Below are 27,576 nucleotides of genomic sequence, written 5' to 3'. Positions count from 1 at the left end.
ATCCAATTTTTTTCTCTCCCTCCATTCACAGCAGAGCTGCTACAGCCTCCCCCCCCCCCCACATGTTAACCAGTTTTGGGGCTACTCTGTCCTGCAGTATTTGGGTGGGAGGGTCCTCTGTTTGGGGGGAGAATTTGATTGGAAAAACGTTAAGGGGCGGGCAACCTTGGAGGGCCTGTTCATCATTCCCCTTTTCCTCTCAGCCCTGCAAAAGCAGAAATCTCTGGTTTCAGTCTGCAGCCATCACCACCCTCAGCACGGTCAATAACATAGAGGGTGAAGAAGTAGAGTGGGTGACCCAGCTCCATGACATGGGGAGCTCGAAGACATAGATGACTTCCTGCAGGAACTAAGGTTGAGATTTGTGGACTCGGCCCACGGTCATTAAGCAGAAGCGGAGATGAAGGTGATTAAGCAAAATAACCACCCAGCTAAAGAGTATGTTGTGGAGTTTTGGAGGCTTGCGGCACTGGCCCAAACACTTCCTGGTCCACTACTCCAGGGACGGTCTGGACCAGGAGCTGCGCAATGCCAGTGTCAACTTCTAAAGCATTGCCATAACTATTATCATGGCATGGAAGGGGAAATTCCATGCATGGCTTCGCCGGAGTCAGGTCTCATGTCTACAGCCTAGTTGGAGAATATGTATTATGATGCAGGACAGAAGGGAGGAGATACAGGGGGTAAAGTTCAAACGCAATTAAACGAAAGCAGTTTCGGCTCCACAGGAGTCCACGCCAGAATGTCGATCCTAATAAATGATTGGGTTTCTTTTCAACTTTGTCTGGAGGCTCATAAATGATTAGGTCGTCTTCTGGAAACTTCACAGAGGGCCGAAACTGACTTTTAAAAAATCTATTACGATTTCCGGGTTTCCTGAATCCCAGGCTCTCCGAACACTCCCCCAATATTTGGGGTGCTTGGAGGGAAAATCAGGCAACAGGAGGCTGGAGAAAAAGACTGATTACAGCAGGAGGTATGCAGCAATGCCAAGCAGCGATGTCTTTCTCAGCAGCAGAAGCAAGAAAAGATGAGTACTTTTGAAAATCAACCCCTAAAGCAGCTGAACTGGAATTCCCTTGCCGTAGTCCCCAGATACAGGGAAGGGTCTCAAGCAAGGTGGCAAGGGTGGACTGGGGGTGGGACTGGAAACAAGCCAGGCTGATGGAATTGTGACCCGACAAAAGCGCGAACGTCATAAGCGCACCAACAAAACCGCGGCGCTAAAACCGCGATGTCAAAAGCGCGCCAACAACAGCGCGCCGACAACAGCGCACCGACAACAGCGCGCCGACAACAGCGCACCGACAGAAGAGCGATTTAAGTTAAGGTAAGGTTTAGGGTTAGGTTTAGGGTTAGGTTTAGGGTTAGGTTTAGGGTTAGGTTTAGGATTACGTTACAGCGTGCTTCTGTCGGAGCGCTTTTGTCGGCGCGCTTTAGGGCTAATTCGTCGCTCATTCGTCGCGCGGTTTTGTCGGCGCGGTTTTGTCACCGCAGTTTAGTCAGGCGTGCTTTTGTTGTTCGCGCATTTGTGGTGGAACCGATGGAATCCCTAGGGCGTGCAATAGAGCAACTGAAGGAGGGTCTTGACCAGGCCACCCTTGCTGATGAGGGGCCATCATGCTGCCCAAAAGAGAGGGGAGGGACATCTGATCCTGTTGGGGAGAAGAGATGCAGACTGGAGTGCAGCCCCCCTCCCCCTCCTGATAGGAGAAAGAGCCCAAAACGGCAACCAGAGCCTCTCCCACGCAGCAGGCAGGCTGCCAAGAGCAGGCAACCCTCTCCCTCTCTCCGAACTAGGGGTAAAGAAGATGACCAGGCATATCAGGCCCAAGCATACCAAGCGCGACAGGAGGCTGGGGGATTAGGGCTGAATGACCCACCCCAATTCAGGGGAAAGTTTGACAGAGACTCAGACCAGGTAGCCCTATTCCTTGATTCAGCTGATATCCACCTAGAACGCTATGGGCACTTCTACCCATCCCCCAGAACCATGGTGAATTCCATCGCAGAGGGTCTAGAGGGAGAAGCAAGGGAATAGCTAGTCGCCATCCACAAGAGGAGAGTCCCCCAACTGCAAGACATAGATGACTTCCTGCAACTACTAGAGGCCAGATTTGAGGAGGTGGAGGACTCATATGCGGAAGAGGAACTCAGCAACCTAAAGCAGAGAGGCTGTCCATTCAGAGAGCACATCCATGCATTTAGGAGGGTCATAGGAAGGCTACCCACTTTACCAGAGCGGCTGCTGGTGTATTTTTTCAGAACAAGCCTGGACAAGCAAATTGCTCAGGTAACTGCATACTGCGACATCCCAAATCAACTCTCCGAGTGGTTCTGAGTAGCAAAAGTCGACAGCGGGCTGCGCACCAACGACAGGAGAAAGCAACTGGACACACAATAGAGAGATCAACCCAACTTGAAACCATCAAGCTGGCGGGGAACCACAGCACCACAGCAGGCCGCGATTCCAGCCCACCCTTGAATTCCGGTAAAATGCTACAGACGCGAGGGGATGGGCCACATGGCAGTTGCATGCCCAACCCCAGCCCCAAAACCAAGGCCAGACCCACCGCCTGGGGCACGACCAGAACGAGGCCCCAAATGGACCACCAACAAGTTTGGGAAAGCCCTCCAGGCTGCAGACGCCCCTTCCCCCCCCCCCCCGGTGAAAGTGGTGGAACCCCAGGCAATGACAACCAGTTGCCCGAAACATATGACAACGAGGACGAGGGAGAAAATGACCCAATGGTGAGTGAATCAATTCACCCTTTCCTTTTTCCAATACGCCTCAGAGCCCCAAAACCGGAACCCAGTGGAATTTTCAAGCCCTAATAGACTCAGGCTGCACAAGGTGTTTGATCAACCTAACCACAGTCCTGAAACTGGGGATCAGAGCAAAAAGACTGGCCCACCCAATCTGGTTCAACCAGGTCGACGGGTCTCAAATGGGAGGAGCCTATGCAACTCACCTAACTGAACCAGTGAGGCTAGAACTAGCGGATCACTGGGAAGTAATTTGATTCATAATAGTCCCCAAAATGACAGATGCAGTCATACTGGGACTTTCCTGGCTAGACAAGTAGGGACCGACCATCTGGTGGCAAGGGGGTACCCGCAGAGTTAGGAGATCAAGGGCCCCCAATCCCTCCCACACCAGCAAGCAGAAACACCACCCACGCTGGAAACCCCCAAGAGAGCCTACAGAACAACTGGCAACCACATCCGACAAAATCTCAGAGGCCGAACTGATTCCAATAGAATATCAGGACCTTGGAGAAGCATTCAGCAACGCCGAGTGCAATGTTCTGCCTTCCCCGCCGGGAGACAGACTGTGCCATCAAAATCATCCCCGGGGCAAAACTGCCCAGGCCCAAACTGTATACCATGACGCCCCGGGAAATGCAAGAGATGTGCAAATACATAGAAAAAATCCTAGCAACGGGGTTTATTAAAAAAAAGATGGAACCATGAGATTATGTGTTGACTTTCGAGGGATAAATGGGGTTGTCCGTACACAACCTATACCTACTCCCCCTCCTGAAGGACATGCTGTCTCATCTGGCCAAGGCAGCTTTCAATTCAAAATGATGCCTTTGGGACTGCAGGGGGCCCTAGTGGTATTCATGGAGTTGATAATCAAGGTGTTGCATGAGCACCTCTACAATGGGGTCCTCATCTACCTAGATAACATCCTTATCTACACTGAGACCATGAATGACCACGTACCCCTGGTCCGCCAAGTACTGGAAAAACTTCTGGCAGCCATACGTCAAGGTATCAAAATGTGAATTCCACCGTGCATGGTTAGACTACCTGGGTTACCGAGTGTCAAATGAGGGAATAGAGATGTGCCAAAGTGCAAGTCATCTTAGGCTGGCAATCCCCTCGCACACCCAGACAACTACAAAGTTTCCTAGGTTGCACGAACGTCTACAGGCAATTCATCCCCTCCTTTATGAAGATTGCCAAACCCCTGGCAGACCTCCTGAAGACAGGGAACCCATGAAACCTCGTCCGAGACAACCCCTACCATTGGACCTAACCGTTCGAGACACTAAAAGAAATGTTTGCAAAGGAGCCAGTGCTGAAGCAACCTTTCGTGATCCAGGTAAATGCCAGCGACATGGCAGTGGGAGGAGTGCTACTCCAAAGAAACAACTAAGGAAACTTACAACCCTGCGCCTACACCTCCCGCAAGCTCACAGACACAGAGAGACGATGGGCTGCATGGGACAAGGAGGCTTTCACAGTGATATGGGCACTGCTAACCTGGAGACACCTGTTGGAAAGGGTCCAGAAACCATTTGAAGTCCTCTGGTGACTCACCAGGCTGGAATTCTGACTGTAACATTCCCAACAATCAGGACATTCAAAGGGTTTCTCTTCTGTGTGAACCCTCTAGTGTGTCACCAGCTTGGAATTGGTATTGAAACTTTTACCACAATCAGGACACTCAAAGGGTTTCTCTCCTGTGTGACTCCTCCTATGTATCACCAGGTTAGAATTGTTACTAAAGCTTTTCCCACAATAAGGACACTCAAAGGGTTTTTCTCCTGTGTGAGTGCTCTGGTGTTTAACCAGACTAGAATTCCGACTGAAACATTTCCCACAATCAGGACATTTAAAGGGTTTCTCTCCTGTGTGAGTCCTCCTGTGCATCACCAGCTTGGAATTGGTATTGAAACTTTTCCCACAATCAGGACACTCAAAGGATTTCTCTCCTGTGTGAACCCTCTGGTGTCTAACCAGACTGGAATTGGTATTGAAACTTTTCCCACAATCAGGACACTCAAAAGGTTTCTCTCCTGTGTGAACCCTCTGGTGTGTCACCAGCTTGGAATTGGTATTGAAACTTTTCCCACAATCAGGACACTCAAAGGGTTTCTCTCCTGTGTGACTCCTCCTGTGTATCACCAGGTTAGAATTGTTACTGAAGCTTTTCCCACAATCAGGACACTCAAAGGGTTTCTCTCCTGTGTGACTCCTCCTGTGTATCACCAGGTTAGAATTGTTAGTGAAGCTTTTCCCACAATCAGGACACTCAAAGGGTTTCTCTCCTGTGTGAGTGCTCTGGTGTTTAACCAGACTAGAACTCTGACTGAAACATTTTCCACACTCAGGACATTTAAAGGGTTTCTCTCCTGTGTGAGTCCTCCTGTGCATCACCAGGTTGGAATTGGTACTGAAACTTTTCCCACAATCAGGACACTCAAAGGGTTTCTCTCCTGTGTGAGTTCTTTGGTGTGTCACCATGCTGGAATAGTGACTAAAACTTTTACCACAATCAGGGCACTCAAAGGGTTTCTCTCCTGTGTGAACCCTCTGGTGTCTAACCAGACTGGAATTGGTATTGAAACTTTTCCCACAATCAGGACACTCAAAGGGTTTCTCTCCTGTGTGAACCCTCTGGTGTCTCACCAGCGTGGAATTGGTATTGAAACTTTTTCCACATCCAGGACACTCAAAGGGTTTCTCTCCTGTGTGAGTGCTCTGGTGTTTAACCAGACTAGAATTCTGACTAAAACTTTTACCACAATCAGGGCACTCAAAGGGTTTCTCTCCTGTGTGAACCCTCTGGTGTGTCACCAGACTGGAATTGGTATTGAAACTTTTCCCACAATCAGGACACTCAAAGGGTTTCTCTCCTGTATGAACCCTCTGGTGTGTCACCAGCTTGGAATTGGTATTGAAACCTTTCCCACAATCAGGACACTCAAAGGGTTTCTCTCCTGTGTGAGTCCTTTGGTGTGTAACCAGGCTGGAATGACGACTAAAACTTTTTCCACAATTAGGACACTCAAAGGGTTTCTCTCCTGTGTGAGTCCTTTGGTGTCCCAACAGGTTGGAAGTCTGACTAAAACTTTTACCACAATCAAAACATTGAAAGGGTTTCTCTCCTGTGTGAGTCCTCTGGTGTGTAACCAGGCTGGAACGCTGACTGAAACTTTTCCCACAATCAGGACATTCAAAGGGTTTCTCTCCTGTGTGAGTCCTCTGGTGCGTAACCAGCTTGGATTTATCACAGAAACATTTCCCACATTCAGGACATTCAAACAGTTTCTCCTTGGTGTGAGTCCACATTGCCATACTTGCTAAAGCATTTATCACATTGGGAGCACTTTTAGGGCTTCTGTCCTGTGTGGGTCCTTCCATGAAACAAAACGGAGTTGTTGTGACTAAAGGTTTTGCTACATTCAGAGTATTTGTATGGCTTTTCTCCAGTCTGGATTGTCTCATGCATAATCAACTGTGATTTGCAAGTTGTATCTTTCACACAACTGGCACGTCTATGGAGCTTTTCCACAACTCATATTCCTGAGATCAAAAATATGGACTGTCCCTTGTTTTTTTGTCGTTTTGTTTCAAGCCATTTTCTTCCTCCCAGAGCAATGCCTGTCACACTGTCTGCTCCATGTGGTTTTCCAATTCTCCTTTTCCTCCTCAGTAACTTCCAGATATTTCCCTCTTTTGCTGAATGGAAAAATAATCTCCCTTGACCTTTCATGTAATATATGCTTGAATTCACACTCTCCGTTTCCCAGCTAGAAATCTGTTCTTGATTTTCCCTCGTTTCTCTCTCACCTGCTGAGGAAATTGGAGAATTGTGTGGCTCTCTGAAGGAAATGAAAAACACTTTGATTTCCGGACTGATTTGTTTTCCTTTTCAATGTTGCTTGTTATCCTCAGTCTCCAGAGTCTATAAGATTCAAATAAAAGTGTATCTTTAATTGTGCATAAAATGGTTGCAGAAGAGGAGGAAAAAAGAAAAGAGCTTATATTGCAATGAAATAGCAAACATGTCACAATCCTACAATAATTTTACATTAATCATGATTCATTTGGCACATGGAAAACTACCCAGATCCAAGTTCAAATATCCATTCAATGAAGAAATTGGTTGTTGACTGGGTCAATCAATGAATTCTTAGCAGTGCAAAGGGTTGTTTTCAAACACAGGTGTTATAAAATTTAAAAACACTAAAAATAGAAATGCAAACATGCAACCACAATTTTGCTTTGAATCCAAACTTAATGTTTTCATGGTTAGCTGAAACATGAAATATGCCAGATATTTGCATTAGTACTTCAGTCAGACTGTATTTAATTGATTCACGTTGCAACACAGGTCAGAGATAGAGACTACATCTACAAAAGCCAAAATGTAGGAGTTTCCTAGTCTCTGACATTGAGGTGTGTGTTAAGACAATGCCAAAGATTAAAGACCTCAGCAATGATCTTAGAGAAGCAATTGTTGCTGTACATCAATTTGGGAAGGTTTAAAAGGCCATTTCCAGTTACCATATTTTTTGGAGTATAAGATGCACCCTTTTCCTTCAAAAAAGGGTGAAAATCTGGGTGCATCTTATACAGTAAATACAACATTTTTGGCCTCCTGAAACACCGCCCCCTTCACCAAAATGGCTGTGCATAGCCTTTAGGAGGCTTCCAAAGTGGTCCTGGGAGCAGGCGGGGGCAGATATAAACTAAAATGGGCCGTTTTTCTCTCATTTTTGCTCCCCTAGCCCCCAGGAGCACTCTATAAGCCCCTTAAAGTCTGTGCATGCCCCCTTTTTTGGATACAAAAATGGCCCAGTTTTTGCGAGAAAAGGGCCATGTTTGGGTGATCTGCAGAGTACAAAACCTTTTTTAAATATTTGCCTCTTCAAAGTCTTGGTGCATCTTATACTCAAAAAAATACGGTAATTTAAAATCCATCATTCTACACTGAGGAAGATTATTCAGAAGAGGAAACATTTAAGACAGTTGCCAATCTTCCTAGGACTGGACATTCAAGATAATTGTCATAAAGGGAGTTTTGTTCTCACCATCTTCTGATCATGTTATTGGCCGATGTTTGGACCTGGTCAAGGCCAACCGTCCTGCCTCAGATTCCTCCACTTGGAGTGAAGTACAGAGGAGATCCCAAAGAACTGGGTTTTTTTTTTACAAGTTTGGAATTACATGCAGGAGTTTGGGGAGGTTTTTCATCGGAAGTTGCCAAAGTGAGAAGTGTTACTATGGCTTTGGAAAGAAAAGCGGCTGCCTGGATGGTAGCCTTGCATAATGATGTTTCCCCCTTGCTGAGGGATTACAAGGAGTTTATGACTGCCTTGAGGAAACGTTTTGATGACCCCCCCTAAATCAAAAGGCGAAAAACAGGATGAAACCCTTAACCCAGGAGGGGAGGCCTGAGGCTGAGTACACACAGGAGTTTTGTGAGCTGTTGGTGCACATGCGGGGGAGGTCTGAGGAGGCACCAAAAGAAGGAATGGAGGGGCATTGGGAACCCAACTGCTACGCTAGACATCTCCCAAAACTGACCCTGGCTGGTAGGGAGGAACCTGGCTGGCAACTAGGGAGACGCTGTGAAACTGCCCTGGAAAGCGTGGAAGGTGTTGATGTCCTTTCTCCAGGCCAGGAGAAGGAACCCTCCTCTTCCATGGGAGAAAGTGAAACCGATTCAGATGATGACCACTCAGGACTTAAAGTGCCCTCTACTGGATCCATAAAGAACTCTCTGGCAAATTGAAAGACAAAAAACCTCTCAGAAGTCTGAAATTTTGACTGAAACATTTCCCACATTCAGGACATTCAAAGGATTTCTCTCCAGTGGGTATAAGCATATGATTTAGAAGGCTAGTCATACTACTGACATATTTCCCACAGTCTGGACACTCATATGGTTTCTCTCCTGTGTGAGTTCTCTGGTGTGTCACCAGGCTGGAATTCTGACTGAAACTTTTTCTGTAATTAGGATATTCAAATGGTTTCTCTCTGGTGTGACACCAGGCTGGAATTGGTACTGAAAGTTTTCTGACAATCAGAACATTCAAAAGGTTTTTCTCCTGTGTGAGTTGTCTGGTGTGTCACCAGGTTTGAATTCTGACTGTAACGTTTCCCACAATCAGGACATTCAAAGAGTTTCTCTCCAGTGTGTAAAAGCATATGATTTAGAAGGCTAGTCACACTACTGAGATATTTCCCACAGTCTGGACAATCATATGGTTTCTCTTCTGTGTGAGTTCTTTGCTGTGTCACCAGGGTGGAATTCTGACTGAAACTTTTTCCACAATCAGAACATTGAAAGGGTTTTTCTCCTGTGTGAGTTCTCTGGTGTGCAACCAGGCTGGAGTTCTGACTGAAACTTTTTCCGCAATTAGGACATTCAAAGGGTTTTTCTCCTGTGTGAATCCACTGGTGTGTCACCAGGCTGGAATTCTGAGTGAAGCTTTTCCCACAATCAGGACATTCAAACGGTTTCTCTCTTGTGTGAGCACTCTGATGTGTAATCAGTTGGGAATTCTGACTGAAACATTTCCTACAGTCAGGACACTCAAATGGTTTCTCCCCTGTGTGTATAAGCATATGATTTAGAAGGCTAGTCATACTACTGAGATCTTTCCCACATTCTGGACACTCATATGGTTTCTCTCCTGTGTGAGTTTTCTGGTGTGTCACCAGGTTGGAATTCTGACTGAAACTTTTTCCGCAATCAGAACATTTAAAGGGTTTTTCTCCGGTGTGAGTTCTCTGGTGTTTCACCAGGGTGGAGTTCTGACTGAAACTTTTCCCACAATCAGGACATTCAAACGGTTTCCCTCTTGTGTGAGCACTCTGATGTGTAATCAGTTGGGAATTCTGACTGAAACATTTCCTACAGTCAGGACACTCAAATGGTTTCTCCCCTGTGTGTATAAGCATATGATTTAGAAGGCTAGTCATACTACCGAGATCTTTCCCACATTCTGGACACTCATATGGTTTCTCTCCTGTGTGAGTTTTCTGGTGTGTCACCAGGTTGGAATTCTGACTGAAACTTTTTCCGCAATCAGAACATTTAAAGGGTTTTTCTCCGGTGTGAGTTCTCTGGTGTTTCACCAGGGTGGAGTTCTGACTGAAACTTTTCCCACAATCAGAACATTCGAAGGGTTTTTCTCCTGTTCTCTCATGTGCCACAAGGAAAGAGTTCCGACTGAAACTTTTTCCGCAATGAGGACATTCAAAGGGTTTTTCTCCTGTGTGAGTTCTCTGGTGTCTTACGAGTTTGGAATTTTGACTGAAAAATTTCCCACAATCAGGACATTGAAATAGTTTCTCTCCCGTGTGAATCCTCCGGTGTTGAACCAGGGTCGAATTGGTACTGAAACTTTTCCCACAATCAGGACATTCAAAGGGTTGTTTCATCTTGGTATGAGTCCATGTTGCCATGCTCGCTAAAAAATTTACTGCATTGGGAACACTTGAAGGGCTTTTTTTCTTATGTGGATCCTTCCCTGAATCACAACAGAGTTGTTCTGACCAAAGGTTTTGCCACATTCTCCAGTTTTCTCCAGTTTGGATTCCTCTCAGGCATAATCAGCTATGAGTTGCAAGTTGTATCTTTCGCACAACAGGCACGTCTATGGAGCTTTTCCACAACTCATATTCCTGGGGAGATCAAAATTATGGAAGATCCCTTGTTTAGTGCTGCTTTGATTTAGTGGTGATATTCTTCCTTCCAGAGTGAGGCTTGCCCCACTTTCTGCCTAGTAACTTCTAGATATTTCCCTTTTTTGCTCAAAAGAACAATAATCCCCCTTGACTTTTCATGTAACATATACTTGAGTTTTGCATACTCTACTTTCTCCAGATAGAAATCTCTTCTTTATTTTCTCTTTTTTCTCTCTTACCCGGAAGGTGAAGAATTGTGTGTTTTTCTGGAGGAGGTGGAAAACATTTGATTTCTGGACTGATTTGTTTTCCTTTTCAATGTTGCTTGTTTTCCTCAATTGTTCAGCGTGCTCATATTGCCATCCTCTTTGTCTATAGGATTCAAATTAAAGTGTATAATTATGCATAAAATGGTTGCAGAAGATGAGAAAAAAAGAAAAAAGCTTATGTTACAATGAAAAAGCAAACATGCCACAAAGCTACAATAATTTTACATTAATCATTATTCATTTGACACACGGAAGACTACCCAGATCCATTCAATGATGAAATTCGCTTGTTGACTGGGTCAATCAATGAATTCTTAGCAGCGCAAAGGGTTGTTTTCAAATACAGTCCAGTGAAAAAGAAACTACACCCTCTTTGATTTCTATGGTATAGAGAATAACAGAATTGGAAGGGACCTTGGAGGTTTTCTAATCCAAGCCCTGCTAAAGCAGGAGACCATATACATGTGATTGCCACTTCTGATTTGCTTGTAGGGCCGGTTTTTGGCCTCCCGAGGCTTCAGGGAAGCCTCCTGAAGGTTCCAGAGGTTGAAAATCGGAGCTATGGACAAACTGGAAGTTCCCATTTCCTGAACTTCCAGGTTCCCCGTAGGACCATTTTTCACCCTCCGGAGCATTCAGGGACCTTCAGGAGGCTTCCCTGAAGTGACTTCCAGTTTGTCCGTAGATCCCTTTTAGCCCCCTGGAGGCTTCATCGGACCCATGGGGAACCCGGAAGTCATCATTCCCAAACTTCCGGGTTCCCCATAGTTCCCTTTTCACCCTCTGGAGGCTTCAGGGAAGCTCCTGAAGCTTCTGGAGGGCCTCCGGGAGGGGGGAGGCTGTTTTCACCCTCCCCAGGCTCCTAGAAAGCCTCTGGACCCTGGGGAGGGAGAAAAAACTGTGCCAAAAGCGATGGGTGGTTTGCTGGTTGCCTGCACATGCGTGGGGATGTTCCGCGCATTGAATTATGGGTGTGGGCACGCCCGCACATGATCCCCACTGCTCTACCCCCGCTTTTGGCATGGGAGCTAAAAAAGGTTAGCCATCACTGCCCTATACCGTTTCAGACAAATCACTCTCTTGTGTCTTTTGAAAAGCCTCCAATGATGGAGCGCCACAGTGACAGCCAAGTGCTGCTAATAAAGTGCCCTTGATCAATTGATGTGATTGCTGCTGCAAACTCTGACCTATCAATTGATCATCAGCATCATCAGCATCATATAGCACATTTTTGCCTTCTGAAGCCCCGCCCCTTCACCAAAATGGTCATGCATACCCTTGTGGAAGCTTTCAGAGAGCTCTTGGGGGCTGGGGAGGGCAGAAATAAGCAAAAAATGGCCCATTTTTGCTCCCCCACCAGCAGTACTCTATAAGGCTATGTATGCAGTTTTTTTGACAAAACATGGGTCCGTTTTCGTGAAAAACGAGCCATTTTTTGCTCGTTTTTGCCACCCCGGAGCACTCTGCAAGCCCCCCCAGCGCTGTCCTTACCTTTTGTTTGAAAAAAAGGGCCCATGTTCGTGAAAAATGGACTGTTTTGGGGAGGTTTGCATTGTGCAAAAACTTTTCTTTTCCAAAAGCTCTTTAACCGATTGATGAGAATTACATTGATCAAGTGCTGCAGATTGTCAGCTGTTTCCTTCTCCAGCACATGGATAAATACACTTGGATACTACCTACCTACACACACTCTCTCCCTACCTACCTATTGTATTTCTCTCTCTCTATCCCTCTATCTATCTACCTCTCTCCCTACCTATCTACTGTATTTCTCTCTCTTTATCCCTCGACCTACCTACCTACCTACCTACCCACCCTTTCTCCCTATTTACTGTATTTCTCTCTCTTTTCTATTTCTCTCTATCCGTCTACCTACCTACCTACACTCTCTCACTACCTACCTATTGTATTTCTCTCTCTCTATCCCTCTATGTACGTACCTCTCTCTCCCTACCTATCTACTGTATTTCTCTTTCTATTACTCTCACTCTATCCCTCTACTTACCTACACACGCAATCTCTCTCCCTACCTACTGTATTTCGCTCTCTCGCGCCATCTACCTACCTACCTACCCACTCTCTCTCTCACTCTCTCTAACTCTATCTACCTACCTTTTTTAATTAGCCCCTTGAAAACCTTGGTGTGTCTTATACTCCGAAAAATGTGATCGTTGCCAATCTTCCCAGGAGTGGACATCCAAGAAAATCCATCCCAAGGCCAGATGATGCAATGGGCAGAGCAATTTTTTTTAAAAAAGGTTATATATCAGACTCTACAGGCTTCAGTTAGCATGTTAAATATCAAGATTCATGACAGTGCAAATAGAAAAAAAACGGAACAACTCTGATTCGTTTGGAAGGGTTGCTCTTCTCTCTAAAAAGGTCATAGGAACATGGCTGAGATTTGCAAAGTTGCATCTGAAAAAATCACAGGACTTCTGGAACACTGTCGTTTGCACAGACCAGACCATAATGCACAGTGACATGTTTGACAAAAATCAAGCACAGCATATCAGCACAAGCAACAAACGGCTGTTCAATCTCCCATGAAAACCCTCCAGTGATGGCAGCACCCACAACCTCTGGAGGGAAGCCATTCCCAAAGAATCAACCTTAATTTAAGAGACTTTTTCAATCTTTCCACCAGAAGGAAAATTGCAGCCACCAGTTTCACAGCGGGCGGCACCAGTGGGCTTAAATTCGGGGAGGGAAGGAACCTGCAGCAGCAGCAGCTGAGATGCTTCAGCCCAGTTGCTTCTCTGCTTCCAGGCCGTGGAGGGAACCGAAGAGCCCGACTTGCTCCAGGACTCTCCTCCCACCTGCCCTCCACTCACCTTCCAGCTGCTGGTTCGATCCTTCGACTCTGGATTGGGCAGCATACAAATGTTATTAAACTTCAAACTTGGAAGAGCCGCCCAGCACACCTCCTTCCTCCCATGAGTCATCCGGAAGAGGAAGTTCCTCTGCGCTTCTCTCCTCCTATCCTTTCTAGCAATGGTTTAAAACTCCTTTTTTAAACGCAAGCATGGTGTAGATGGCTTTCTAGGCACAGATGTTGCCTGACCGCCATCTAGCGACAGGAGGTGGAAACGCACACTTGTCCAATCTCCATCAAGGTATTTGGAAGATGTTTTCAGAGATTCCATGGCAGCAGGTCCTTTTCGATTCCTCGAATCTCTCTTTGATCAGTTTCCATCCATTGTATCCTAAAAGGTCCTTAAAAATCCTGTCCTTAGAATTTGGGTGGGGGAAGGCAAATTTTAATCCCATCAACTGGAGCTGAAGGTTTTTTCTTTGTGAATAGGCTGGCCTGGATTTCTTAATGGGCACAAAATCTCTGAAGATACTTTTCTCCATTTCTCCTTTGGGTAAATATAATATTCTGCCTCTCTTTAATATTCCCCAAAACATTTTATTCTCGGGGTGGGTGGGTTTGTGATTGCTTCTCACAGTACACAGACCACATAACCATGCCAACTTACAATATCTGTTGCAGCTGTGGTCATTAAGCAAATCACCATGTTCCGTTCAGTGCAATGTACCATTACTGTGACTTACAACTTCCTGTCATTTTTGTTTCTTGGAAGTCAATTGTGAAGGTTCCAAATGGCGATTCCATGACTGTGGAACTCAGCAACTATTGTAATTGCAAGCCAGGGCTGCCCCCAAATAACTGTGATGGCCACAACTTTGAGAAATGCTTGTAAGTCTACTTTTTCAGTACCAGTGTAATTGTGAAGGCTGAGTAGTAAGTGGTAAGCAAGGATGGTCTATAAAACTGACTAACCCAAAGAGGGCTCGATAGCTGTTATTTAAAAAATCCTAGTTTAAACACAGTTGTGTCAGGATTATAAATGGATAGTGCACCACTACAAAATCTTATGTTTTGTTTGCTAGGTATGGAAGTTAAAAAAATCACAGAGGACAGCAGTGGCATTATCAGTTCTATATTGTTTCCAAGAAAAGAACATGTCTACAAAATCACAAGTTAACCCTAATATGAAGGAGAACCAGTTTTAAAGCATGTACCACCAATGGAATGAAATCTCGGGAGTGGAGAAATATGTAGTGTAGAAAGTTAGCACCGACTCCTCTCCTAGAATAATGAGGTCTCTTAAATGAGATAATCAAAAAAATTCCAACATCAAGTTGGTTCCTACCCGTTTTATATCTTTGTAATGTAGAACACCCAAGATATATAAGCTGCAGTTCTGCTTTAGGTCAGGGCTGATCAGAGGGCTGCCAATGCTTTTGTGAAATCCAGTGTGCAGAGTGTGTCAAGCTTCAAATGGCGTTTTTGCTGTTGCAACTATTATCATTTCTCAGTTTGCAAAAAAAACTATGGGGCGACAGAAGGGGGAGATAGAACAAAGCTCCAGACATCGATGCCAGCCATGGGAACCAAGGACGTTTCGGCAGGTTTACCAGAGCCAAAAAAGACTTTCTCACAACAACACTAGAAGTCTCCATTGGACAATGTGTCCTGGCCTAATAGCAGGGAGGGAAAACTTGAATGTTAACTATGTGCATTTGCATGGGAAATAGATCTGCTTTTGCCCTCATCTTTGCCGATATGATGTATTCATTAAAGCTTTGCTGCTTGCTACCTGTGCATAGAGAAAACCTCCCTGTTCCTATGAACAATGTGAAAGAGAAATGTTGGACTGGATTACTGTGAGGAATGGACTTTAGGACAGGATCTATTTCCAAGGAAGATTTTATTCTGGTAAACTGAGCAGAGGTAATTTCCAAAGAGGAATGGGTGATGACAATTTCTCAACGGAGAAAAAGGCGGAAGGTGCATTATATCATGTTTTCTTTTTTTCGACTCCTTTCCTGCTTCTCTGTATCAATTGTTTTAGTTTGTTTTGCATATTTTATTAATTAAAATTTTGAATTAAAAAAAGGAATGTGTATCAAACAAAGAGTGGGGCAACTTTGATACATTTATGTATGCACATCTGTATTACCAATCTTTCTTCCAACCCTTTGAAATGCCTTTTGGAAACATTTCTCTCAGCATATATAGACAGTCATCTCCTCTTCCCAAGCCCCCCTTTTCTAGCTCTGCTGGTTACGGAATTTCCTCTCTTTGACCTAATGAAAACTTCTGTGTATGGAAAGTTACAGACGCATAAGACATTTAGCATGGGTGCCCTTGGAAGCATCTCTGGCCAGCACGAATGAAGTTGGCTTCCTTTAGTCTCTTACCCATTGAAACTCTTCGATCCTAAATCCTTGGCAGCGACCACTCCAAAAAGATTTTTACAATTTCTACAAATATAAATACAGGTAATCCTTGGGTTACAAGTGTTCTCTTAGCAAATGTTCAAAGTTACACGATAAGCCCCTCCCTCCCCCCAGCATTTACAAACAAATCCCGAAATTATGAATACTGGAGCACCATGGCTGTTGTTCATCCTAACAAACAACTTCAGAGGCTCTGTTATATTCACCCCTATTCTCCCAACCCCCACCCCACCCCCAGATGAGTCTTCACAGGCATTTTGCCTGTGGAGAGTGACTTACCTTGGAAAGATCTCTCTGTTGTGCTTTATTTGCCTGCATTCAGAGGACAGAGGCCTAACGTACCGCAAGATCACGCAAGGTCAGTAGTCTTGAGTAATATCACACTTTAGGGATCTATTCTCTGTGAATTGAGGCGTGGACGTTTGCAAATGGAGGGAAGACTTCAGTCTTTCAGGCCTTCCCTCCATTTGCCATTTCCTTGCCAATGCCTGCTGGAAGATTTGTCACTAGCTTGAAGAACTTCTCTTGCTTCTTTCAAGGATTTTGTGATATCCCCGAGATCAGCAAGACGTATTCTTCCTGTTCACCATCTCTTCAGGACAGTTTAGGTCTGTTTGGACCACCCAGTGGCAAAAGTATTGGCTATGGTCTCAGAGCATTGAGACCACACAACCATCTCGTCGTGACATTGGCTCCTCGCTGGAAGATTGCACTGTTATAGGGCCTCAGCAGCCCTTTGCAAAGTCCCTTTGTTGGCACCAACCAACGTGGGAGGAGTGGGTGTGTCCCTCCAAGGTCCTGTTTCTACAGGCAAAGGCTTTTTGCAAAGGGCTGCCAATGCCTACAGGACATTTGCCAATGAGAAAGCAACCCTAAGATGTCACGCACAGCCTCTCAGGGCTGCTTTCCTGGCGCCAGATGCCTTGTCAAGCTGATCTGGAGCAAGAAAGCAATGAACATGTGGGCGAAAGCAGGGAGTGATGTCGTTCAATGTACGAGATTCATTCCCACAACTTCTCAAGTTTCAGATGGAATGGGCAGGATCCACTACATTCGTAACCCAAGAACTACCCATATCCAGCAAGTCCTGCTGCTAATGACCAGATAGGCATTATCACACTAATATGTTGCCATTTTTTCTTTCCTCCTTCCCGTTTAATACCATTACATATTTGCCAACAAAAAATTAGGCAAATTCTTTGTAGTCCAATTAAATAGTCAATTTCTCAGTTGGACTTACAAAGGGACTTTAGAAATGAAATTCAAACCTTTTCTACACTCATCACTTGGTGCCTCATGTGGATTTTCTTGTGTGCAATAAGGGTGGAATTTTTCCTGAAGCACTATCCATATTCGGGACACTCAAATGGTTTTTCCCCTGTGTGTATAAGTTTATGATTTAGAAGGCTAGTCCAAATACTGAAATCTTTCCCACAGTCTGGACACTCATATGGTTTCTCTCCTGTGTGTGTTCTCTTGTGTGTCACCAGGCTCGATGAAACTTTTTCCACAATCAGAACATTCAAAGGCTTTTTCTCCTGTGTGAGTTCTCTGTTGTGTTTTGTGTTTGTTTGTGTTTTATTAGTTTTGTATGCTGCCCACTCCCGAAGGACTCCGGGCGGCTCACAATAAAACAGGGAAAGGGGGATAAATAGGACAATAAAACAATTTAAAAAATACACAGCATTCACAATTGAAGCGGGGCTGGATACTTCAACAGCCCCCAGCCTGTCGGAACAGCCAGGACTTAGTAGCTTTACGGAAGGCCGGGAGGGTAGTAAGGGTCCGGCTCTCCACGGGGAGCTCGTTCCAGAGGGCCGGAGCAGCAACAGAGAAGGGTCTCCCCCGGGGAATCGCCAGCCAACATTGGCTGGCAGATGGAATCTGGAGAAGGCCCAGCCTGTGCAATCGAATCGGTCTTTGGGAGGTAATTGGCAGGAGGCGGTCTCTCAGATACCCAGGTCCGATGTCATGCAGGGCTTTATAAGTAATGACTAGCACCTTGAAGCATGTCCAGAGACCAATGGGCAGCCAGTGCAGCTCGCGTAGGATAGGTGTAACGTGGGTGCACCTAGGTGCACCCACAATCACTCGTGCGGCTGCATTCTGGACTAGCTGAAGTCTTCGAACACTTTTCAAGGGCAGCCCCATGTAGAGCACATTACAGTAATCCAGTCTTGAGGTGATGAGGGCGTGAGTGACTATCTGAAGTACTTCCCGGTCCAGGTAGGGTCGCAATTGGTGCACCAGGTGAACATGGGCAAAGAACCCCCCCTGGTCACAGCCGACAAATGGTAATCTAAAGTCAGCTGTGGGTCCAGGAGGACTCCCAAATTGCGGACCCTCTCTGAAGGGCATATAATTTCACCCCCCCAGACTGAGAGATGGAATAGTTAGCCAATCTTTGGGAGGGAACATCAATAGCCATTCAGTCTTGTCGGGATTGAGTACAAGCTTGTTCGTTCCCATCCAGACCCTAACAGCCTCCAGGCACTGGCACATCACTTCTACCGCTTCACTGAGTTGGCACGGGGCGGACAGACACAGTTGTGTATCGTCCGCATATTGATGGTATTTAATCCCATGCCGTTGTATGATCTCACCCAGCGGCTTCATGTAGATGTTAAATAGGAGGGGGGACAGGACCGAGCCCTGCAGCACCCCATAATTGAGGGGCCTAGGGGTCGACCTCTGCCCTCCAACCAACACCGACTGCGACCTAGGAGGAGAAACACCGAAGAACGGTGCCTCCCACTCCCGCCTCTCGCAACCGTCGCAGAAGGATACCATGGTCGATGGTATCAAAGGCCGCTGAGAGGTCAAGGAACACTAGGATAGAGGATTGACCCCTATCCCTGGCTCACCAGAGATCATCGATCAGCGCAACCAAAGCAGTTTCCATGCTGTAACCAGGCCTGAAACCGGACTGAAAGGGATCTAGATAATCGGTTTCATCCAAGGACCGCCAGAGTTGAGAGGCCACCACTTTCTCAACAACCTTCCCTACAAAGGGGAGGTTGGAGACCGGACGATAGTTGCTCAAAATGGCTGGATCCAGAGACGGTTTCTTCAGGAGGGGTCTCACCACCGCATCCTTTAGGAGGAGCGGGAAGGATCCCTCCCAGAGAGAGGTGTTAATTATCGTCTGGATCCAGCCACATGTCACCTCCCTGCTGGTCGAAACCAGCCAGGAAGGGCACGGGTCCAGTATACAATTGAAGCCGCCCACAGTTGTGTATTGTCTGCATATTGATGATATTTAATCCCGTGCTGGCGTATGATCTCACCCAGTGGCTTCATGTAGATGTTAAATAGGAGCGGGGACAGGACTGAATCCTGCGCATCCCGTAATTGAGGGGCCTAGGGGTCGATCTCTGCCCTCCGACCAACACCGACTGCGACCTGTCCGAGAGGTAGGAGGAGAAACACCGAAGAACGGTGCCTCCCACTCCCACCTCCCGCAACCGTTGCAGAAGGATACCATGGTCGATGGTATCAAAGGCCGCTGAGAGGTCAAGAAGCACCAGGATAGAGGAGTGACCCCTATCCCTGGCTCGCCAGAGATCATCGATCAGCGCAACCAAAGCAGTTTCCGTGCTGTAACCAGGTCTGAAACCGGACTGAAAGGAAACCAGATAATCGGTTTCATCCAAGGACCATCCGAGTTGAAAGGCCACCACTTTCTCAACAACCTTCCCAACAAAGGGGAGGTTGGAGACTGGACGATAGTTACTCAAAATGGCGGGATCCAGAGAAGGCTTCTTCAGGAGGGGTCTCACCACCACATCCTTTAGGAGGTGCGGGAAGGACCCCTCCCGGAGAGCGGTGTTAACTATCGTCAGGATCCAGCCACGTGTAACCTCCCTGCTAGTCGAGACCAGCCAGGAGGGACACGGGTCCAGTATACAGGAGGAGGCACTCACCGCTCCCATGGCCTTGTCCACTTCCTCAGGAGCGACAAGTTGAAACTCGCTCCATAAAATTCACTCAAGACCTTCCCCCGGTACCTCGGCTGGTACCGTGCAATTGGAGTCCAGGTCTGTCCGAATCTGAGCGACTTTATCCGTTAAATACTGGACAAATTCCTCAGCTCTACCTTATAAAAGTTCATCCGCGTCCCTCCCTTTCAGGAGGGAGCGGGTTATCCTGAACAAGGTGGCTGGGCGCGATTCAGCGGATGGCGCTTCATCTCCCTGAGTTCCTCAGTGAACCAAGGAGCCCTCCTGGATCCACTGCCGCGGAGAGGTCGTAAAGGCACAATCTGGTTTAGAGCCTCCGCCGCAGCTGTATTCCAAGCAGCGACGAAAGACTCAGCTGGACTATGGGCGAGAGAATCAGGTATCTCACCAAGCGCCATCTGAAATCCCATAGGGTCCATCAGGTGCCTAGGGTGGAACCACCTAGTCGTCTCCCCCTCCCTACAGTAGGGGATTGGTTTCCGAAAGTCAAGCCTCAGTAGGAAGTGATCAGACCATGACAAGGGCAAGATCTTAATGCCCTTCAAATCTAGATCACGTCTCCACTGCTCCGAGAGAAATATGAGGTCAAGCGTGTGACTCGCTGTATGAGTCGGACCCTGAATTACCTGGGTCACGTCCATGGCTGTCATGGAAGCCATGAACTCATGTGCCCTGTCAGAGCGTTCGCCGAGCGACAGCAGGTTGAAATCCCCCAGCACTATAAGCCTGGGGAACTCAATCGCCAGCTCGGCTACTGACTCGAGGAGCACAGGGAGGGCTGTTGTAACGCTGTTGGGAGGTAGGTACGTTAGCAACAAACCCATTTGACCCCCAAGGTCTAACTTCACCAGCAGGGACTCACACCCAACAAGCTCCGGAGCAGGGATCCTACGAGGAACTAATGATCTTCGAGGTGGCGCAGTGGTTAAATGCAGCACTGCAGGCTATTTCAGCTGACTGCAGTTCTGCAGTTCGGCTGTTCAAATCTCACCGGCTCAGGGTTGACTCAGCCTTCCATCCTTCCGAGGTGGGTAAAATGAGGACTCGGATTGTTGTTGGGGACAATATGCTGACTCTGTAAACCGCTTAGAGAGGGCTGAAAGCCCTATGAAGCGGTATATAAGCCTAACTGCTATTGCTGCTATTGCTATGACTGCCACTCCCCCACCTCTTTCTCTGGTGTTGTGGCTGGTGGAGCACCTGAAAACCTTCTGGGCACATGTCAGTGAGGGGGACTCCTCCCTCATGGCCCAGCCAGGTTTCAGTAATACATGTCAGGTCTGCCCTCTCATCTAATATTAGGTCCCAGACGAGGGGAGCTTTATGAATCACAGACCTGGCATTTAGCAACAGCAGCCTGAGACCAGGGCCCTGAGAACTCTCACCATCTGGTCCTGGAGTGGAGCTGATAGGGCCGGAAGGGGGGATCGCTGTAACGTAGCGAACCCTCCTTCCCTGGTAATGGCTAGCCCTATAGCTCCCGTCGAACCTGCCTCTCCCAACAATGACCGGGATGCACCGGCCCATCCCCGCACCCGTCGGCCCCACCTCCCCTCCCGTAGCCTCCGTTCTCCCCGGCAGGCCATTCAAACCACACATTCTGGGACAAGAGGCGGGTCCAGGCCCCCATCCACTTCTGCTTCTGCACTCAGTGGAGGGGGCACCAGGTCGCACTCTCAATCCCCTCATACACTCCGGCCAGACATTCTGCGCATGCATACCCCACTAATAGTAAAAATGTTAAGATATACAAAAACAAGATAAAAGTTTAAAATTTAAGTCTAAAACACGTGGGAACATTCTCTCAGCCATCCATACCAACATTCACTCCTACACTCAGCAAAGTTGGGCGCCGTTCTTGAGCCGTCAGGCGGTTGGCGCAGCTTTGCGCTAAACAAGTTAGTAATAGTACAAGAGAGGAAAGTCTTTGCGCTCAGGAGCTTCTCCTCCGCTGAGTCCAGTAGGAGGGACAAAGTTCTACATTTTAAAGTGGATGGGGGGTTCACCCCGGTCTGGGGTGAAGAGGGCAAATTCCCTACCCACGTCCTCTTCGTCCTCCGCTTTCCCTTTCTGCAAAGATTGCAAATACAGAGTGGCATTCAAGGCTCTCGACGAAGGTGGGGATCGAAGGACTCCATGGCCGAGCAGCAGCAGCCGGAATGGCAAGGGGGGAGGCCCTCGTGTCCGCGTTGGTGATCTGGATCGGACCAGAAAGCAGAGGAGGGAGTAGGCGAGGGAGGAAGGCGTAGTGCCCGAGCCAAATAATGGCGATGAAAAGGCGACAGACTATTGGTCTCCCGCGCCCAGTTCTCTCCGAAGTAATAGTCCTAGAGACAAAGTGAGGGTGGGTCTATCCTCCACCCATCAACCCATCAACCACGGACCTTGAATGAAGCGGATTATCTAGACTCCTTTCAGTCCGGTTTCAGGCCTGGGTACAGCATGGAAACCGCTTTGGTCGCCCTGATCGATGATCTCTGGCGGGCCAGGGATAGAGGACATTCCTCTATCCTGGTGCTTCTTGACCTCTCAGACCATGGTATCCTTCTGCAACGCCTGGAGAGGTGGGAGTGAGAGGCACCGTTTTACGGTGGTTGTCCTCTTACCTCTCTGACAGGTCGCAGTCGGTGTTGGCCGGGGGGGGCAAAGGTCGACCCCTAGGCCCCTCAAATGTGGTGTGCCACAGGGTTCAGTCTTGTCCCCCCTCCTATTTAACATCTACATGAAGCCACTGGGTGAGATCATGCGACAGCACGGGGTAAAGTACCACCAATATGCAGATGATACACAACTGTATCTTTCTGCCCCGTGCCAGCTCAGTGTAGTGGCGGACATGATGTGCCGTTGCCTGGAAGCTGTCAGGATCTGGATGGGGATGAACAAACTTGTGCTCAATCCCGATAAGACCGAGTGGCTTTGGATGCTGCCCCCGAAGGACAGCCTAGACAGTCCATCCTTAACCCTGGAGGGTGAAAATTTACATCCCTCAGAGAGGCCCCGCAATTTGGGGGTCCTCCTGGATTCGCAGCTGACACTGGATCATCATCTGTCGGCTGTGACCAGGGGGGCCTTTGCCCAGGTTCGCCTGGTGCACCAATTGTGGCCGTATTTGGATCAGGAGGCACCTCAAACAGTTAGTTACGCCCTTGTCACCTCTAGGCTGGATTGTTGCAAAGCGCTCTACATGGGGCTACCCTTGAAAAGCATTCAGAGACTGCAGCTAGTCCAGAATGCAGCCGCGTGAGCGATATTGGGTGTACTGAGGTACACCCACGTTACACCTGTCCTCCACGAGCTGCACTGGCTACCAATTGGTCTCCGGACACAATTCAAGGTGTTGGTTATTACCTTTAAAGCCCTACATGGCTTAGGGCCAGCGTACCTCCGAGACCGCCTACTGCCACATACCTCCCAGTGGCCAGTAAGATCCCACAGATTGGGCTTCCTTCAGGTGCCGTCAGCCAGACAGTGTCGGCCGGCAGGCCCCCAGAGGAGAGCCTTCTCTGTGGCTGCTCCGACTCTTTGGAATCAGCTACCCCCAGAGATCCGGACCATACCCACTCTCATGGCCTTCAGGAAAGCTGTTAAAACCTGGCTGTTCCAGCAGGCCTGGGGCTGTTGACCTCATTGTTGTGGTCCAGCCCCGATTAGAATGAATGCATGTGGATTTATGATTTTAAACTGTCTTTTTTCTTATTATTTTTTTCTCTCTTTTTCTTCTTCTTTTGTAAGCCGCCCGGAGTCCTTCGGGATTGGGCGGCATATAAATTTTAATAATAAATAAATAAATAAATAAATAAATAAATAAATAAATAAATAAATAAATAAATAAACAAACAAACAAACAAACAAACAAACAAACCATGGTTAGACTCAATAAGCCAGGGGTTGTTCCCTTACCAGCTCCACCGAAGATCCCCTTCATCCTTTTTGATTCGGTCTGCTTTGCTGCCTGGGGAACAACCGTGCCAAACCGCTCCTGCCCTCAATCCCCGTGAAGCCCTGCTGAACTGGCATGAGCAGCACATGGGGCCCGGGTGGGAGGCAGCCTTTTCTGCAGCATCCTCCTCCCCTCTTTGGATTGACCTGCAGCAGAGACGGGCGGGACTCTGCCTTTGCAGAAATGGAGTGGGTGCATGTGCAACAGCCTCGGTATGTCTGCTTGCCATCCCACAGGATCTCCGCCACCCCTCTCGGCTCCAGCACAGGGTCTGCATTTCCACCAAGGGCCGTCCGCCCAATGACTGGCCAGATTGGGCTGGACGCCAACCTCAGAAGGCAAGCAGGCATGGTGGACTGCCAGTAAGGCAATGTGGAAGGCAGGGAAGCACGGCAGTCACCTGCTGTGGCAAGGAGGGTTACTGTAGGCTTTCAGCAACCCCTGCACAAGCTCCATCAGTGCTCGCCATCTCCTCCATCTTTCCCGAGTCTTCCTGCTGCCTGGTAGGCTGGCTAAGCAGTTGGGGCTCAGGACCCCAAATAAGCAGCTCCAAATGGAGCAAAAAGTTTCCTGACATTTTAGTAGAGAGTTGGTTTAATGCCAGGGTTCCGAGTAATAGATCCATCGCAAGCAAACCTCAGAGGCAGGTAAATTCCTAAAAGAATATCTTTATTGGAAATATCAAATTGGCACAAATCTGGTTAAAACCAACTCTGAGGGACCCCTTGTTTTCACCTAATTAAAAGTTTTCCTCTCAATCCCAAACACATAGCCCAATCGCTGGACTTTTATACAGTTTCTTCTACAGCATTTTGAAATTTGGAGGCTTGTTTTGTGTATTTTGTTATTTGATTTTAATTACCATATTTTTCGGAGTACAAGATGCCCTGGTGTATAAGACACACCAAGATTTTGAAGAGGCATTTTTTTTAAAAAAAGAATTGCACTCTGCAGACCTCCCAAAAATGGCCGTTTTTTTGCGAAAACAGGCCCATTTTTTGTAAAAAAAAAAAAAAAAAAAAAAGTGGGGAGCATGCATAGCCTTTAGGAGGGTTGTAGAGTGCTCCTGGGGGCTGGGGGGGGGACAAAAAGAGGCAAAAAGAGGCTCCGACCCTGTGGAACGACCTCCCCGTCGAGATCCGTACCCTCACCACCATCCAGACCTTCCGCACAGCCCTCAAGACCTGGCTCTCCCATCAGGCCTGGGGATAGGTTCCCAATTTACCCGCCCGAGTGTTGACTGTTGAATGCGAGTTGTGTTTTATTATTTTCTTTCTTTTGTTCACATATTGTTTGTTTCTGATATTGCACCCCCTTCCCTGTGATTGTAAGCCGCCCTGAGTCCCCACAGGGAAAAGGGCGGCCTATAAATCTTAATAAAATGACTCAAAATGACTCAAAAATGGCCCGTTTTTGCTCATTTTTCCTCTCTCCAGTCCCCAGCAGCACTCTGGAAGCCTCCTAAAGACTATGCATGGACATTTTTGCAAAAGGGGTGGGGTTTCCAGGGGCTGTATTCAGTGTATGATGTACCCATATTTTCATCCTCTTTTTTGAGGGGGAAAAGGTGTTTCTTATACTTTGAAAAATACGGTAGTTGGTCTCACAAAGGCCAGCAATGATTTGGGTTTTTTAATCTTGTTTAGCAAATGTAATTAATCCTAGATGCTGACTTCCTTGGGGTTTTATTCCTGTCTTGAATGGATTACCAAATATGCATTTCTAAAAGTTGCCCCTTTGTTTCTCCTGGGGGCAGAGAGCTGAGGCTTTGAGAATCTGTCTTTATAAACATGTTTCCCCCCTAGGGAAAATATAATATTCTGCCTTTTTAATATTTCCTAACATATTTCATTCTTCTAAAGGGGGTTGCTAACTTTCTTCAATTGGAAACAATATGGAACTGATGATGCCACTGCTGTCTTCTGTGATTTTTTAACCTCTGTGGGAAGGGAACTTCACCAAGTGTTCCATTAGGAAGACCAGTACAGCCCATAACCAAAGTGGAAGTCACTAGAATAACAAAGCCAGGATACATTAACAAACCTCCTGAGAATAATTACCGGGATATCCGGACAATTAGAAATAGCTGCAGAGTACAAAATAATACAAAATACCTAGGAAGTGCAGGAAGAAGACAAAGATTTCAGCTAGAGTTTTATCAGATCATAATCCAGTTTGGATGGAGTTGGGAGGGGTGACACAAGCAAGAAGGTCTTGGAGATTGAATGAAAATTTATTCAGATATGAAAAATACATTAATGAATGTAAAAAATTGTTAACAGAATACTTTGTTTTTAATATGAATAAGGGCACACCTATGGAAATTGTATGGGATGCAAGTAAAGCGTATATGAGAGGAGCTTTGATAAATATAAATAGATTACATAGACATAAACAAGGGGTAAAACGAACAGAACTGGAAGATGAAATTAGGAAGAAAGAGCAAGAGCTAACTTTAAAACCAGGAGATATAAAGATTAAAGAAGCAATTACCATATTAAAGGACCAATTTAATATGTTGATCTCAGACCAGGTAGCCACTAGTCTGTTATATGCAAAACATAATACTTTTTGTAATGCAAATAAATCTGGCAGATGGTTAGCTTATCAGATTAGGAAAAAACAAAATTCTTGAAACATAGCTAAATTGCTCTATAGAGGGAAGGATGTGTTCCACAGATTCAAAAGGTCTTCCGAGAATTTTTTACAGAGCTGTATAAGGGTGACAAAATTAACGGCCTAGATATAGATAGATACTTGGACAAAGAAAAAATACCCATAGTTAAAGAAGAGCAGAGGCAAAGACTGAATCAACCAACAACTTCGGGGGAAATTTTGCACGTAATTAAGCAGTTAAAGACAGGAAAGGCACCTGGTACAGATGGCTTGACAGCGGCTTACTATAAAAATCTACAATTAGAAATGGTAGAACCTCTTAAGGAATTATTTAATAAGATTCAAACGGAAGGTACCCCCATCTTGGAAGACAGCTTTTATATCCCTGATACCTAAAGAAGACCAAGGTATTACTCAACTAAAAAACTATAGACCTATCTCATTACTTAATGAAGTTGAAAGTCACAAATTTAGCCGAGATGGCTAAAATATCTGCATATCTTAAGGACCACTCAAACGAGAGATATAAACGAGACTGGAAAAAATGAAATGATTATATACAAAATAAATACAGGACTAAGAAATTCCAGATAGCTTATGCTTAAGATCAGGAATGATTTAAATTGTTTAAAGTTAGTTTAGCAAGGAGGAGCTAAGTTCAATGTAAAGATGTTATCAATTTCTTATTCTTTTTCCCAATATATTTTAGACTGCTTTTGTTAAAAATCTATACCGTGTATGGGTTCTGGGAAGTCGGAGGAAGGTTGTGGGGGAGGGTGGGGGGGAGGGATATATATCAGGTTTGACGATACGTGTTAGATTTTAATGTAATTTGACTCCACATGTATACTGTTTTCTCTTATATTTTCATTACTATTATTATGATTATTTTTTCTTTAAACTAGGATATATTAAGCATATTGACATGTAATGGAAATACACCAATGAGAGGAGTGGGAAACAGAAGGGAGAAGAAAGATGGGAAGAGAAGGATAGGAGAGAGGGTAAGTGGGGAAGATGAGGAGGATAAGGAAGAGTGGATTGTAGAGAGAGGAGCAGTAGAAAGGAAGGGGAAATAGAGTAGGAAAGGATGATGGAGGGAAGATAG

The 27,576-nt window shown here is 46.4% G+C and overlaps 1 protein-coding gene and 1 pseudogene across 2 annotated transcripts in view; both read right to left on the bottom strand.

Annotated features, from left to right (window-relative positions):
• Positions 1-1,370: 1,370 nt before the first annotated feature.
• Positions 1,371-27,576, bottom strand: part of LOC148047640 (uncharacterized) — a 54,942-nt pseudogene continuing 28,736 nt past the window's right edge. The window contains exons 2-3 of the transcript XR_015696154.1: positions 10,674-10,806; positions 1,371-6,700 (exon numbers count right to left, since the gene is read on the bottom strand). The product of XR_015696154.1 is annotated as an uncharacterized LOC148047640 (transcript). The remainder of the gene's footprint in view (positions 6,701-10,673; positions 10,807-27,576) is intronic.
• On the bottom strand, positions 8,547-10,212 carry LOC148047642 (uncharacterized). Its single transcript, XM_087708097.1, has one exon. The coding sequence runs from the start codon at positions 10,210-10,212 to the stop codon at positions 8,764-8,766; it is 1,449 nt and encodes a 482-aa protein (XP_087564223.1). The 3' UTR covers positions 8,547-8,763.

This window comes from Thamnophis sirtalis, unplaced genomic scaffold, assembly GCF_051295495.1.
Source record: "Thamnophis sirtalis isolate CommonGarterSnake01/CBP01778 unplaced genomic scaffold, rThaSir2_p1.2 scaffold_3, whole genome shotgun sequence".
Classification (NCBI taxonomy): Eukaryota; Metazoa; Chordata; class Lepidosauria; order Squamata; family Natricidae; genus Thamnophis; species Thamnophis sirtalis.
The sequence above is the reverse complement of the archived record's forward strand: the minus strand, read 5'-3'. Positions and strand labels throughout refer to the sequence as shown.